The 15,619-nt window shown below is 47.7% G+C and overlaps 2 protein-coding genes across 4 annotated transcripts in view; both read left to right on the top strand.

The window, feature by feature from the left end:
* LOC104036774 (uncharacterized) lies at positions 1–14,093 on the top strand. The gene is made up of 7 exons (XM_075706746.1): positions 1–175; positions 6,881–8,188; positions 9,292–10,224; positions 11,782–11,876; positions 12,119–12,286; positions 12,791–12,948; positions 13,805–14,093. The coding sequence occupies exons 2-7, from the start codon at positions 6,882–6,884 to the stop codon at positions 14,048–14,050; spliced, it is 2,907 nt and encodes a 968-aa protein (XP_075562861.1). The 5' UTR covers positions 1–175; position 6,881; the 3' UTR covers positions 14,051–14,093.
* The window catches only part of GZF1 (GDNF inducible zinc finger protein 1), a 15,622-nt gene continuing 13,902 nt past the window's right edge, over positions 13,900–15,619 (top strand). The window contains exon 1 of one of the 3 annotated variants that reach the window (XM_075706750.1): positions 13,900–13,932. Coding sequence is in view for 1 of the 3 variants with exons in the window: in XM_075706749.1 (XP_075562864.1) it covers positions 15,431–15,439 (9 nt within the window). In the remaining 2 variants the exon portion in view is untranslated. Of the gene's footprint in view, positions 13,933–14,670; positions 14,693–15,406; positions 15,440–15,619 lie in introns of those variants that run through there. The other 2 variants (XM_075706751.1, XM_075706749.1) reach the window with 2 other exon arrangements.

Consider the following 15,619-nt stretch of genomic DNA (forward strand, 5'->3'; position numbering starts at 1 on the left):
GGAGGTGTAGAGAGATGGTACTGTGCCACACCGGAGCGAACTGAGCCCTGGTAACCAGCTTGAATTGTTTTTTGGGTCTGGGGCCCTGAAACCTCATCTGCTGCCAGACTGGAGCAAAGCCGGCTCGCCTTGTCACGCAACTTGCCCAGAGAGCCGAGATTTTCTTCTGCCTGAGGTGGGTACCCTCCACAAAATACATCTAAGTGCTGGCCTATGCGACGAGGCACAAGCCAGGCCTGCCACCCTGTGGTATTCCTGACAGTGGGCCTCTGCTTGTGGGGGGAAAGATGCTGCGGTTTCTTGAGAGAAAATAATTAACAGCGTAGCGGGGATACACTCCAAGTAACGGGGTAAAACTGGCCCCTGCCTGGAATTGAGGAATTTTGAGGGCTTTGTCAGGAGCCCGTGGCAAGCAGCCCCTCTCCTCAAGGAGCCCTCTGCCCGCGCCCAAGATGGCTGCCTGCCCCTGGCCCGCACTCAAGATGGCGGCAGAAGACAGGCGGCTGATGTGACGAAGCCGGGGCGGCCATGTTGCTTTCGGGCAGCCGGGCCCTACCAGGCGGGCCTTCCCTGCGCTGTACCATTCCGACGGGGGACGGGGGGGAGAGGGGGGAGCGGTGGTTGCGCCCGGGCGGGAGGAGCGCGGCTGAGGCGGGAGCGGGCCGCCCCGCCTGGCAGGGTAAGGCCGGGCAGCGGGGGCCGTGAGGGGCCGGGGCCGGATCCGTGAGGGGCCGGATCCGTGAGGGGCCGGGAAGCGGGGAAATCCCCACCTGAGAACCGGTGGGAGCGGGCCCGGTGGCTGCTTCCGCCGCCCCGCCCGGCGGGAGGGTGCCCGTCGCCCCCGGGGCGCAGGCCGCGCCTCGACGCCTCGCAAGCAGGCATGGCGGCGGCGAGGCCTCGCCCGGTGGCGAGGCGTGGGGCGGCCTTGCGGGGTCCCCGGGGGTGGCCGGTCCCCTCAGCGCCGGTGGGGTGACAGCCGGCCGGCTCCGCGGTGGCGTTGCTTGGGGGCTCGGGCCGTGGCGGGGTTTGTTTTGTGCACTTTGCTTTCCAGTCAGGTCTCGCCAACCACCGATGCTCGTGAGGTGATGTGAGGAGACTCATACTTTTGCAAAGTGCAGGGAAAAAAGATTTGATTTCTCATTTCCTCGCAGGGGCTCAGAGGGGACCTCTGTGCGCTGCAGGCCATTACACACGCAGAGGCCTGTTGGCTGCGCAAAGCCAACGGTAAAAACCAGAAAACTATCGCAACCCTGTGTTGTCAGCGGCGTAAGGAGTAACGCAGCGCGGTATCTTTCAGATACAATCATAAGTGTGAGTGCTGTTCCACCTGGAAAGCGCGGTCAGCCTTGATTTTCTCAAGCGAAGAGTATTTCTAGTTGTGTCTCTCAAGTAGCATGCTTGGTTTTTAGCAAGGCAGACTTCAAGGTTCTGTACCTTTTAAAAAAAAAAATAAATTTAAATGACTCTTGGAGGAAGTTGTCCCTCGGTCTGCTGTAGCTTAAATTGGGATGCTCTGGATGGCAATTCCTCAACTTACCCAGCAGTGCACAAAGAGCCAGCACCTGTGGCAGGAGAGGTGCGGTGGTTGTTGCTATTCGCTTGGTGTCCTAACGTACCTAACTTTATGTGTCGGCGTCATGTGGGAATTTATGCAAATAAGCTTAATTTTATAGATGATTAGTATAGTTGAGTAACTCTAGCTGTTATTTGTGTTCTCGTAACGTTCTTTTGAACCTATGTTGGCTTATTATCTTACTGCTATTAATGTGTTTTTATCATCGCAATCCATCTTTAAGACAGGCAAACGTTACCTGATTTTACAGGAAAAAAAACAAAGCAAAAACCGGAAAAAATACCACAGGTATGGCTCGTTTGAGGACTGAAGCTAGGTCTTAACACGTCTGCGTCAACGAGTCTTACCGCCCTTTACTTAGGGCGGTTTGCACGCTCTTAAACATTCTGCCTGTTGTACTGCAGTTCTGGTTGTTCAGTCTGATCTCTCGAGCGGTTCATTTTATCAGTCAAGATCTGGGGTGTTGCGCTGCTGTTATGACCTACCCACGCTGGGCTTTGCCAAGTGGTAGCCCAAGCATCAAGAGGAGCAATTACATGCTCTTATGCCATCCCAGCACTTCAAAGAGAGATTTGGGCAGTTTCTGCAGAGGTTAAAGATGATCAAGTAAGAGCATACCAGGATACTTTCTTTAAAAATTTTTGGATACATGGAAATATCATTGATATTTCAAGGGTTCTCATTTTGATCGCTCTCGGGGCACTTTGTTGCACATGTATGTGCAGCTATTGAGAGTTTAAAGGAACCCTTCCTGGGAAAATAAATTAAGGAAGAATTTCCTTCTCGCTTCTCTGAAGAGAAACTTAAGATCTAATTGAAAAAGCTTGGGGAAAAATATCAAGCAACCAAAGATTAGATATACTTTGTAAAAAGCAGGGTATATTTATGTGAAATAACAGAATTTTTGATAAGTATGCGATTCAATTTCTTTGACCTATTGGGTTTTTCTCCCCTTGATACTTGGACATATAAGCCAGTGTATCTTCACTTCGAACGGGCTATACGGTGTCATGCCAGTTAAGACTCTGGCCCGTAGAAATTCCAAAGTAGATGTGAACAGTGAAAGTCCAAGAAACAATGACATTTTAGAAATATTTACTGTCCTTCCTACAAACATCTGCATTTACTGTGTTAGTTGTCCTGAATTAGAGAGCTGCCATTGACCATGTCATTGCATCATTAAAAAAAAAGCGCTATAGCACAGAGCAAATATAAATCTCCCCTTGGAGATTGGAAGCCACTGGTAGGCTTTATTTTTTAAAACAGTTGTGCTTATTCTAGTGGCCTTATCGGGAACTGTAATTGAATTGAAATATGTTTTGGCTTTTGCAGTGGTTCTGTTAGATTAATTATGTTTTCTGTAAATCTTGCATACATGCAAATTCTTTAAAATATTTATTCCCATATTACTGGGCAGAAAGCTAAAAGAAATTACAAACGAACCCATAAAGTGCAATATGTGGAAAAAAAATGTTGTTTTCATTTAAGTCTTCCCGTTGAAGTCAGCATCTCGGAGACTAGCAACTTGCTGCTTTCAGAAGTAGCTTCAGGGTGCAGCAGAAAGATGTTTATTAGGGCTGTTAACCTCTAACCAGCTGCCTTCTGCTTCCTGGTTTGGTAAGTGGGAACGTTCACGATGACCCGCAGCAATCGGTGGCATCTTTCTCCCAGCAGGCTGCGAACCCAGCTGCCTCCCAGGTGCAGCTCCGGGAGGGTTTCTGAGGGGGTGAGAAAACCGCAGAGGGTTTGCGGAGCAGCAGAGCGTGCTCCTCTTGCTGCCTTGCGTTTTTTCCGCCTTCGTGGCCATCCTGCGTGGCCGCTCAGGAGCTTGTTCTGCCATGTTAGGGCGGCGTGTTTGCAGTAGAGCAGGAGAGAGAAGTGCCGATCCTTTTGAGATTTGGGCAGGTTGGAGCGCTGGAAAGCAAGAGATGGGGTGCAGCTCTGGGAATGCTTGGTTTACGGGCGCAGTTGGGAGCAAAAGTTAGGATTATGAAGACCAGGGTGCCTCATGTTCATACACGGAGGGGTAGAATTAAACCAGTGAATGATATTACTGTTACTTTTCCTATTAGATTACCGGTGGTTATTTCAAGCCAACGTTAACTGGCAGTTAGAACAGAATATGTCCTTCTCTTTGATTCAGTAACTGGGTGATTAAACCATTGGTCGCCATCCCTGGAAGCGTTCAAAAAATGGGCAGACGTGGCACTTTGGGGCATGGTTTAGTCTGGTCTACCCTTAATTGGTTTAGTGTGGACTTGGTAGTGTTAGGTTAATGGTTGGACTGGATGATCTTAAAGGTCTTTTGCAACCTAAACGATTCTATGATTCTATTTACTGCAACATTTGTCGTCGTCATTCCCGTTGCTGTGGATGGGAATTCCTCCAGAATCTTCTCTTGTCGTTACGTGTTAATGAAGTGTAAAAAGTAAGGAGAAAATAGGTTTCCTAATCCTTTGGGGATAAGAAGCTTCTTCCTTACCTCCAAAATGAATGCAAAATACTTGGAAATCTTCAATTACCTAACTTTTTTTGGGGGGGGAATCTTACATACTGTTTTATACCCCTAAAACATTGTGTTCTACTCCCAATCTCATGAAACTGTAAAAAATGAAAACAAACTATATTCAACACCACTTCAGAAAACTGAAGGTCGATTTCCTCTCCAAAGGGTAACAAAAAGTACAGTCTCATGTTTTCTGAAGAAAAAAAAAATTGCGTGACTTGGATTTATTTGTGGCATTTTTCATCAGAAAGACGTTTCAGTAAACAACTTCTGGGCTGATGTAATCTAGAACCAGCTGAACTAAAGACATGATGTTGGAACGTACCTCTCCATTTGGCTTAGTGTCAGGTGTTAGTGTTAGAGCTCACATGGGAGCGCGTATCAAGAATTTATCGCAGATGGGGATCTTAAAAAGGAGGAGGAGGAAATTAGCACGCGCTCTGCTCATTGATTTCTTTAAGCGCTACTGATCGGTGAGCTTTGCAAGGCTGGGGTCAGTTCTGCACAGAAACACAGAATGATATCCTGCTGGAAAACATTAAGAAGGGCAAGGGGACAGATTAAGTGGAAGCTTTTCTGAATTTGCAGGCTGAAGATAGGTATTAAACTCCGGCTCTGCGCTTCTTCCTGCAGCCTGCAAGTGTGCCGTAGGAGCTTCTAGGATTTTGTCTCCACATAGCTGGTGGTCGCTGGTAGGGAATGGTTGGCAGACTTTGAGTTGGGGCATTTTAAAGATTTAAAGAATTCTGCTGGCCAGAATTCATAAGGCAGAGACTGTGATAATTATTGTACGTTTGTAGGAGTCTGGACATGAGCAGTCCTTTTCTGACAGAATTTAGACAATGCTATTTTGCACATCCTTCCCCCTTAATTTCTAGCTTCTGTGGGATGTTTTAACACGTGCTTTGTCTTTTTCTTCTAGTTACTTTTCCCAAGTATTTTTCCTGTAGTAATATTTTTGTTTTCTTTTCTCTGAGTAAACATCTTTGAACTTGCTAGCAGTGAGGAGGTTCTGCACCAGCTAGGGGAGAAGGCTGAGATTCCAAGCAGTCCCGTTGACTGGGGTGGGACTTCTCACAGGAGCTCATCGAGTACTCAGGGTCAAACCCACAATTAAGTACAAGTATTTGCGGTTCTGCATCACTCGTTTACAGATGTTTTATATCTAGCAGAAATCTTATCCTTTTCCTGCGAATGTAGCTGTACGCATTCCGGTGGCACTTAACGGCGTCATTAGAAAATCGGTTTAAACCTTTAAATGCAGTTTTCAAAACATGATTTGGGGTGTCGCAAGCACTGAATTACTTACGCCTTGCAGGTTAGAAGATGATTACCCTTGGCGGTGCTTGCTGCAGAAGCTTGTAAATAGGAAGAGTATTCTCAGAGCTATCTTTTAATTTTGCTATTCAAACCTATTCACTCTAGACTATGTATTGTATTTGACTTCCTGAGACTTTATGTTGAAGACGCATTTGTCTTCTTAATCAGATGGTTTATATCTGCCAGGAATGTATTTAATATAATGTCAAACATAATTTAGATGAGAAGCAAAAGTACTGTTTGGTGTCATTTTCTGCCAAGCATTATTACTGAGAGGGAAGCACGGCAAGCCAAGCTTAAACAGAGCCTTTAAGCAATAACAAGCCGATTCGTCTGTTTATTTTGGCTTGATGTTCTTCCCTTGGTTACAAAGCTGTTGTAAGCATGTGCTGAATAATAGCTATTTAAAAACTATGCTAGATGGGGACTATCAGGTTAGAGGATCAGATCAGAGCATCTAAAGGCCTCAGTAAGGTTGACAGCATCATTGTTGTGCTTTATGGGCAGGGGTAAAGGAGACTTCTTGTTCCAGCCATATAGGTGGCATATGCAGGTTGAGACAGGAAAGCCACAGAGCTCTCAGGCGTCAGATTTTCTGTGATAATAGCTGGTATCTGTCTCTAGAGCTGGCAGGGAAATGCAAATTGTTCTTTCTGAAAATGTCAAAAAACTTCTGACCCCTCTGTCTGGTGATTGAGAAGGAGCAGTTTTGCAACTTTTATTTTTATGTAAAATGTTTTAGTTTTATTTTTCAAAAAAACCCCACCACTACCTTCTCAAAAAAATTGCTGCTATTTCTAAATGCATAGTTTGTCCCTGTATATTATTTAAGTGGCCAAGTACAATAGAACTTACTATCATTATTAACCCCTAGGTTTGATTGTTTACGGGCGGGGGGGCAGGGGCGGAACAGAAACAAAACTGAACTGGATGCAAAGATTTATCCCTCTGCTTTGGCACAAGGGGCTGCCTGCCGCAGTGCGTGGAGCCTGGCGTGACTGTGAAAACACAGGCGCTGTTCCAACACCAGCCGGGAAACAATCGGAAGTGCAGTGTGCTTCAGTTGCCCCTCAGTACAAGGCGGGTGGGGAAAGATGCTTGTTTCCACGGTAAATTGTTGTGACCTCGACCGTGGAAAAGCGCTTGTATGAAGAGCGTTTTATTATTAAGCTGGGCCAATCACGTTACTTGTATTTTGTTCCTGTTAACCACCTGTGCTACAGAATATTCGCTCTGAAGGGTGAATCTAATAGATTTAGAGTGCAAATCTAAGTGTGTGACTGTAATAAACCCAGTGTGTTTGCTGATGACGGTTGCACTGATAGAAGTAACCTTGAGGTCTTTACCATGTCCTGTAAATTAGGAATTAGGACATGGATCTCCACTGAGCTTTTTTTTAAGTGATTGATGTACATGAATGGAAAGGTAGCTTATGGAAGAGGGAGAGCAAGCATTCAAACATTTGTCTCTTTTTCTGGCAGGATGGAGAAAAAGAAAATTCTAATGAAATCCAAGGTTGCCGCTCCTAACCTCCTGAGGGCACTGCATTCTCTGTACCAGTTCGGTCACCTCTGTGATGTGACAGTTCACACACAGCATCTTGGAATTCAGGAGGAGTTTCTGGTTCACAAAGCTGTCTTGGCAGCTTCCAGCAACTATTTCAAGGGGCTGTTCCTGCATGATGAGATGCTGGACACCAAGAATTGCACGGTGACTCTGCAAGACATTTACACGGAAGAGTTCACCTCCTTCCTGGAGTTTGTTTACACTGCGGAAGTGGAGATTGAAGCGGAAAAACTGCAGCGGATGAAAGAAATAGCCGAAAGACTTGAATGCAAGGATTTGCTGGACATTTGTGAAGAAGTGAAAGCAGAGGGCAGGAAGGGTTTAGATTTGAGCCTCCATCTGAAAGGTGAGCTGTGTGAAAATGGTGGGCCACAGTGGACTCGCATCCAGCAAGAGGAGGACCACAAACTGAGTAACTCTTCCCAAGTTGTGGCAATACCCATGCAGAGGAAACTTTGGGATAGGCAAAAACATAAAAAGTTGCTGGCTGGCTACGAACTCATTGAAGGCCAACCGGCAAGCCTGGAGCAAGAGGACACTGCTTTTCCAGAACCAAAATCCAGGACAGCAAAGCTACCGAAATGTAACAAGGCGGATACCAGAAACAGACTCAGTATGGATATCATTAGTCTGGAAAACGAGAACAGTCGTTCTCTCCTAAGTCAGACTGAGTCAAAGGAAGCCCGTGCAGTAATTGGGAACGCGCTGCCTGAGCAGTGGGAAGACGAAAACAGTTTCATTTCCAAATTTGCCAGTAAAACCGAACGTCGGAAATCACCACGGCACGTGGCGAAAGTCTTGCCGCAGATCGCGTGCGAGAAGTGCAACGAATCGTTCCCCGTTTTCAAGCAGTACCAGTCGCACATGGAGCTCAAGCGTGACGCTAATCTGGCTGTCAAGTACAGCTGCAACGCATGTGAGCAGCTCTTCTCCACTCACCGGCACCTCCGGCAGCACCGCCTCGCCGTTCATAGCGACGAGCGGGGCTTCTCCTGCGTGTTTTGCGACAAGAGGTTTAAGCGCCAGAAGGACATAAATGACCATATCCGCAGGGTGCATGAGAAGAAGCGGGATCCCCAGGCCTGCCCGTACTGCGACAAGGTCATCAGTTCCAAGTGCGGCCTGACAGTCCACATACGAACGCACACCGGGGAGAAACCTTATAAATGCGAGCGCTGCCCCGCCAGCTTTGCTCAGAGGTCTGCTTACAATACTCACGTAAGGTACCGCATTCTCTGTGTGTCCGTGTGCGTGCAGGAAAATGTGTTTTCTCTCTGGGCGCTAGGATAAAAGCGTTCCTCAAGTCCTCGCTGCTTTAGTTCCAGAATTCCTTGGATCTGATTGGAAGTGTGTTGAAATCAGCGCAGATTTTTTCCATTGACCTCATCAAGCTCTCAGTCTGGATTACTGGATTGAGGTCTCCCAGACTGGGAATTTAGGCAAACGTTTCCCATTGAATCAAAGAGGACTTGTGCAACCAGATCTGTTAGGTGATTTTGGAAGCCTCAGATTTGAGTTTTTAAATAGAAGCCTGAAAATAACCGGCATCTGTTTAAAATGCACGAGAAAATGCCTATTTCACAAATATCAGGGCAGAACGGTGCTTTTTAGTATGGTTTTCTTGGGTCAGATATCCTGCGTGCTGTTTTGCAGGGTAGCCTGAGCTTCCAGATAAACTGAAAACAAGATGTTGAAATTACACAGCGGTTTCCAGAACCGCAAAAGCCACTGTACTTGTCAGACGTCTCCGTACTCTGCCTGCGTGGTACAGGAGATAGGTGATTTTCTACTGCATCTCAGCTTCCCTTTATAAAAAATGTCAAAATTTGTTTGTAGTTCAGTCCAGTAGCGGAAAAAACATTCCAGATGTGTCGTGAGTGCAATGGCATAGCTTGTTTCGCACGCTGAGTAGCAATAAGTAGAGTTAACCACTGCAATTGATGGCTTACAAGGGGGTCTGTTCAGTTTTCCCTATAGGCATTTAATCTATATTTCCCTTGGTTTGAGTCCATAATTTCTTATCCTGTCCACTATGGCCTTGGAGGAAAATTTACAGTCCATCCTATGTTACTGGTCAGCTGACGAGTATGTATACTTGAGAGGCTCCATCCTTGATGAACTGAGACATTTTAATTTTCTTTAATTATCTGGTCCAACTCTACACAAAATTTCCCTGTTGCTCAGCTCTCCAAACATGCTGTTAATTTCTTAAATGGTGTGAAAGACAATTAAAAGGAAACGACTCTTCCTCCAAGGCAAGACGTTGTCTGAATTGAAACAATTGAACTTACTGAAGTTGCGCTCTGTTGTTTGTTTATTTTAACAGAAAAATCCACGAGTCTGGGCAAGAGAGGAAACTCATGCCTGTCTACTGGATGGTAGTTCCGCCTGCGCACAGACCGAATGCAGCAAGCTGTGGCAAAGATCCCGACAGAGGGACGTGGGGTGCGATGTCGGAGGCTGAACGACACAAGTGTGCGGGGCGCGAAGAGGCCACAAATCGTGAGGAAGAACCCAGGGGCTCATCTGTTACCAAAGCAGACTGTAGCAACGAGCAAGAGCAACGGAAGCGGAAATATAAGGAAGCTGAAGCAAGAAGAGAAAAAATGAGCGAAGAGAGGAATGAAGATGAAATGAGCGTGAAGGGAGAGGAGGAGGTAGATGACGAAGCGGGGTATTCGGAAGTTGAAGACAGCAGAGGTAACGAGGAGGTCTGTTCTGAGGAGGATGATGAGGATGATGAATACGCTAATGAGAAGGATGGTGAAGAATGTGAATCAGATGAAGAGTTTAAAATAAAGAAGGTAAATAAGAGCGGGGTGAATAACAAATCTGCCTACGTAATAACGTGCGATAAGTGTAACGAGCAGTTTGTTTCCCGGAAAAAGTACGTGGATCACTGCAGAGACGTCCATCAGTGCTTGCCTGGTAAAGTCTATCAGTGTGACATCTGCAGCAAGTCGTTTGCTAGTTACAACAGCTGGAAGGAGCACCGAGCCTGTGTCCACACTGAAGAAAGGCAGTTTGCCTGCACCCTTTGCAACGCTACTTTTAAAAGAAAGAGAGACGTGAGGACACATTATATGCGGAAGCACGAAGGCAGGGTCAAACGCCCTCTCTGCTCTGTCTGCGGGAAGATCCTCAGCTCCCGAACAGCCCTAGTGTTCCATATGCGGACGCATACGGGAGAAAAACCTTACGAATGTGGCATTTGTCATTCAAAATTTGCTCAGCCATCGCAACTTAAGATCCATACCAGGTCAGCCTGCAGTACTGCTTCTCCCGTTACCACTCCCTGCATGCCCAGCGTACTTCAGCACTTCTTTTTCCTCTTCTGACTTCCCAGTTCTGACTCATTCTCCTTGCGTGTCCTTATAACAGGAACACCGGGATATGATTTGTTCTGTAGTATCTGTGATTAATTCTTTTACGTAAAGGCTTTGTCTGCAGCTGGCCGTTGCATCAGTTTTACTAAGGGTTTTGAAACAGATGCTCTGTGTGAACTTGTAAGCAAAAGCCAGTCATTTGAGAGAGTCTTCAAAATAAGATGATGGCCTTCACTGATGAAGAGTAGCATAGGCTGAAAAATTAGTCGAGGACCTCAGAGACCCAGACACCGAGCCCTGCTCGCTCTTTATCACTCCGAGCAAGTCATTTAGTGTGGGATTTCATTTCTTGTATGCAATAGAAAAGCTGGACATCTCATCTGGGCTCCCTCTGTAGTCATTGGAGCTAGACTGGATGAATTGCTCTCTGGTGGTGTCTTATGTTAAATGTGTCCTCTCCCAGGAGAGGGTGAATCATCCCATGGAATTTCCCATCTTTCTCCAAACCGGGAGCATAGCAGATAGTTCATAAGAGGATGTTAACTGTTGGAGGGCTGAAGTAGGTGAGAGAAATCCTGTTACTAGAGACTGTGGACCCATACAACGGGGTCAGTAGCTTCCTTCTGTTCCCTAAGCATTCTTACAGTGATCTAAAAAGTTGTGAGGCATACAGATTCAGGATCAGCAAAACATCTGAAATGTCAAGATTATCTCTGTCAGCTGAAACGCAGCAGAGCCGCGCTGCATGTAAGATGCGGTATGACTGCAACAGCACAGTGACTCACGGGGTTTGTGTTGGGTAACTGGCTGTCTCATATTTGCAGCATTTTGCCTGACAGCTCTAAATTCTCCATGTTTTTGCACATCATACTATTTGGGTTGGAATAAGGGAAGTCAGCACAGTGTTAAGACCAAATACTGGGCTCCGACTTTCTCTGATTTGAGCTGGTTTAAAATCAGGTGTCCAGCATGCGTTCAGAAACGCTGCTTGCCTGACTTTCCTTAGTGCCTTTTGTCTTAAAAATGGGAATGTCCTGCCAGTTAAGTTTGCAGGCCAGAGGATGCGAGATGGAGGGACTGTGGAAGCCAAGAACATGGCCCACAATGTCCCAAGAGATCTGCTGCTGACCTCATGCTGGGGACAATCGGGATGCGCTTTCAGTCTCACAGCAGCAGCTTGTCATCTTCCCTGCTTTCTCCATTCCGATGCTGATACTGTGAGCTGTAACTTGTGAAAGAAAGGTGGATTTTGTAGGGCCTGTGAATGAGAAAAAGGTAAACCATAAATGGGAATTCTAGCACTTCAGCGTAGCACCTGTGCTCATAAACACTCTTACTTCCTCAGCAAGCAGAATGTACTTTTTTCCACTTCATTTAACAAACAAAGTGTGCTGCCTGTAGTGTGTAGAACGCAATTTCAAATACATCGTTTTAAGAATGTGCTATGAGCGCTAATTTATTAATAACCATTTGTGTTTCCCTTCATTCAGGTCCCATACAGGGGAAAAGCCATATATTTGTGAGGACTGTGGGGCCTGCTTTGCCGATAAAGGCAAACTCACTGGCCACAAAAGGACCCACACAGGTAGGCATTAAATACTGCTGTTCCTTCTGCCTGGTTTCTCCCGTCGCCTCCCTTTATACTGCTCGAAATTGCTAGGTGGGATTTGAAGAAGGTGCATGCTTTTTTGTTGTTTTTGTAACTCATGGAAGAGACTTCAAGTACCAGGAAGGAACTGCTGGGGGTAGAGAGACATTTGAAAACCAACTTTGAAGTACAAAATCCTGCTGAAAGAATTCACAATGTCTTTTTTTCCCTTTACACAGGAGAACGCCTTTTTAAATGTGATGTGTGTGGAAAACATTTTGCCACCAACGAATACTTAAAATGCCATAAACGATGCCACATGGGTGCTAAGCCCTACAAGTGCGAGGTTTGTGGGAAGATGTTTGGACTGAGGGCCTCGCTAGCCCAGCACAGTAACGTCCATGCAGGTAATGAAACAAACTAATTGGGGCTGGGAAAATAAAATAAACGGTACTGGGAGCTTGGATCTGAAGTACTTCCCAGTTTGGACGGTGACATTTTATTCCAGAACCACTGTATAAGCTCCTTGAATTAGGTGCTGAGGAGAAGCAGGGCTCATATCGATCCTGACTTGTTAAACAGGGCACGAAATCGTCTTGTATCGTGGCAGATGACGCTTGCCCAGAGGACTGAGCCCTGTTCTGTGCTGTTGAAGGACGTCGGAGCAGAGAGCGGCTGCAGTTGCTGCTGTTCCCCTCGCAAGATCAGGGAGCTGCTCTCAGGCTTTCCTTTGCAGCCAAGAAACATTTATCACATAACCTTAAAAACAGGGCATCAAGCGCCTATCTCCTACAAACCCCGCTTTATCAATATTGATCTTTTAAAAATTCGTTACGCTTTTTGTCTGCTGGAGTCAAGGCCAAAAGAACCTGCCTTGTAACTCCGTGCTTCCTGGGTTTTCTTGTTTTTAGAGACCCGTCCGTATTTCTGCGAACAGTGCGGGAAAACATTCACCCAACAGGGCGCTCTCCGCCGCCACCAGCGCATTCACACCGGGGAAAAGCCGTACAAGTGCAGAGCTTGCGAGAGAACCTTCACGGACATGTCCACCTTGCGCAGACACGTGTCGGTACGCTGCCCCTCGGGTGTCTTTCTGGCAGGCAAAGTGCGGTGATGACATTTACCGCTGAGAGAAATTCCTTGGCTTAATCAGGGTTCATGCTGGTGCTTAAGTTCAGGTCTTTATCAAAAAAGAAATTGCAGAAGAATGAATGTTAGGCTTGGGAGATTTCTCTACCATCTACAGACAGCTTTTAAAAATATATTTCGGAAGGGTGCGGAATTTTCCTCCAGCAGTGCAGCAGCTCCCACTGCTGGCTGTCAAACCAGTCATCTCCCAACTGGTTCTGTTGGCTTCAAAAGGAAAATCTGATCTTAGGCAGCAGTGATTTAAAATGCTTATTACTGATTGAATCCTTTTCTTAAAAAAGGAACAGTACCACCTTTTGTGTTACTACAGTCTCTGCAGTCTTTTAAGCCTCTTGCACAGAGGCCGTAGCATGATGGTTTATAACGTCTTTGTGTTGCAGATGAATAGGATTTTACAAGTTTCCAGCGTTGTGATGTGCTGAGAATTGGATTGCTGAGCTTAGCTGTTTTCAGAGACCTTTGGGTCCTTGAAGTCACTGCTAAGAGACAACATAAGGGGTTTTTTTCCAATTACAGGTTTTTAAGTTAATGTTGGCCTGTATGCTAAAATTCTAGCTTCTTTTGGAAGCCTTCCATGACAGCGGAGCCAGAAAATTGGTGCGGAGTTGGCAAAACAGACTTGTTCTTGCGTTTAGGAATTCGGCTTTTGCATTTGAGCACAGTATCACAGAGTTAACCCTGATACTGTTTGATTTTGCAAATGCAGTTACTGAAGTTATTGTTAGGAAAAACTCAGATGTAATTTTTTTTCCCCGTTTTTCTTTTTTTCCCCCTAGATTCATGACCGCAATGCTCACTGGAGAAGTTTCTTAATAGATCTTACAACCAAAAAAGACCATAATTGGTCCAAAATAGAAACGTTTTCAGAAGCCTGTACGGGTGAAGACTCTGCGCCGGAAATTTGGTCAGTTGACCAAGGTAAACTTTATAAACCAGAAAGCGTTGTTCGTAAAAAAGTAGAACATGTGCCATCTAGTGTTGGTAATGCGGGAGGCACCGATCACTCCCTTTTATACTCATAACGTCAGTTATTGGCAGAAAAGCGCCGTCTCTTTGGGTCATAACAGGCTGGATCGCCCGAAACTTGCGTTGCGGCCGCCCCGTGGAGCTCTGCAGCACAGTGTCGTCTTTAGGTAGGTGAGCTGGAGTCACGGGCGTGCGGAATTCCTGTTAAAAAAGTGGTTTATGCCGGTTAGATTTTTAGATCCCTACAGAGTTTTTATTTTTTACAAAGCCTTGGAGACATCGTAGAGGGTCTCTGCTTGGGAAAGCGGCGTGTACGGGGTTGTGTGCGGGTGTGGTGCTGTGGATGTAAGTTATTCCTTTTTTTTTTGTTTGTTTGGTTTGGTTTTAATAAAGATGCGCTCGCAATATAAGCGGCCACCCATCCCGTAGCTGATTAATTTGCCTAGATTTGACTGCAGAAAACTTTGTTCATTTGGGTAGCGTAAAAGCGGGGAGGCCGCGCCGGTTGGGCCGCGCTGCCTAGCAACGCCTGTCGCGCCGCCTGGCGTCACTTCCTGCGCGTCGCGGCCGCGCCTGCGCCGTTGTCCGCCCGCGGCCGTTGTCAGGGCGAGGGGCGGGGCTTCTGCCGGTAGCGCTTCCGGCCGCCGCCCGCAGGCTCTGGGGCGAGGAGCGGCCCGGCTCGGCTGCGGGGCTGCCCGGTGAGTGCGGGGGCGGGAGGGGCCGTTCCCCCTCGCGGGGCAGCCGGCCCTAAGCGGGGAGGCGGTGGTGGGTCTGGCCCCGGCCCCGCCGCGGCCTTGCTGCGTCCCTCAGCCGCTGGCCCTTGCCCTCACAGCCGGCTGGCCGCTGTGGCCCTCAGCCCGTTGCTGCTCTCCGCCCGGCCCTCGCCGCGGGGAGGTGGCGGGACGTGCTCCCGTGTGATCCGCGGCCCTTTCTGAAGGGGAGAGGAAGCGGGGGGGGCTCCCCTCAGCAGGGAGGTCACGGCCTGGCCTGGGTGCGGGCAGCCAGCTGGGCACCCTCCCCCTGTCACCCTTCGGGGGCTGCCGCCCTCTCTTGCGGCCGGGTCGAGGTGTGCGTGTGGGCTGCGGCCGGTCCCCAGGCCCACCTTCGGGTCGCTGTGGCGAGGAGGGGAGGCCGAGGGTGAAGCCTGCTGAGGAGGAGGGCGACCGGCTGCGTCACGCGAGCTGTGGGGAAGCGCGTGGCGATGTGCCATCCTCCTTCCGTGCAGGAGCCTCCTGGCCTGGGCTGGGGTCAGCGCACGTCTCTGAGTGCCCCTGCGCTCTCACAGGGGCTGCAGGGTCTTCGTGGGGTGCTCTCACCGGTCACAAAAGGTGGGGCTGGGTGTTTGCCGCAGCCTGTTAACTTCTGCTGCAGCCCTGTGGAGCGTGCCTGTTGTTGTGGTGCTGGTATTGCAGCTTCCATAGTTGGAGCAAGCCTAAATGAGGCAGGTCGGTGCGTAGCAGTAATGTCTCTTACTAGACTCTGTGGAGTTGGTGCAGAAAAACAGACAAGCTCGTGGGTTCACAGTCTGTTAAATCTACCTGGCTCTTTTCCCTCTTTTCAGCTAGTTTTGCCTCTGGATGGGGACACATTCATGGCGTATGATGGCTGACTGCATGCAAGTGTTG

Source organism: Pelecanus crispus, chromosome 3, assembly GCF_030463565.1.
Source record: "Pelecanus crispus isolate bPelCri1 chromosome 3, bPelCri1.pri, whole genome shotgun sequence".
In the NCBI taxonomy this organism is placed as follows: Eukaryota; Metazoa; Chordata; class Aves; order Pelecaniformes; family Pelecanidae; genus Pelecanus; species Pelecanus crispus.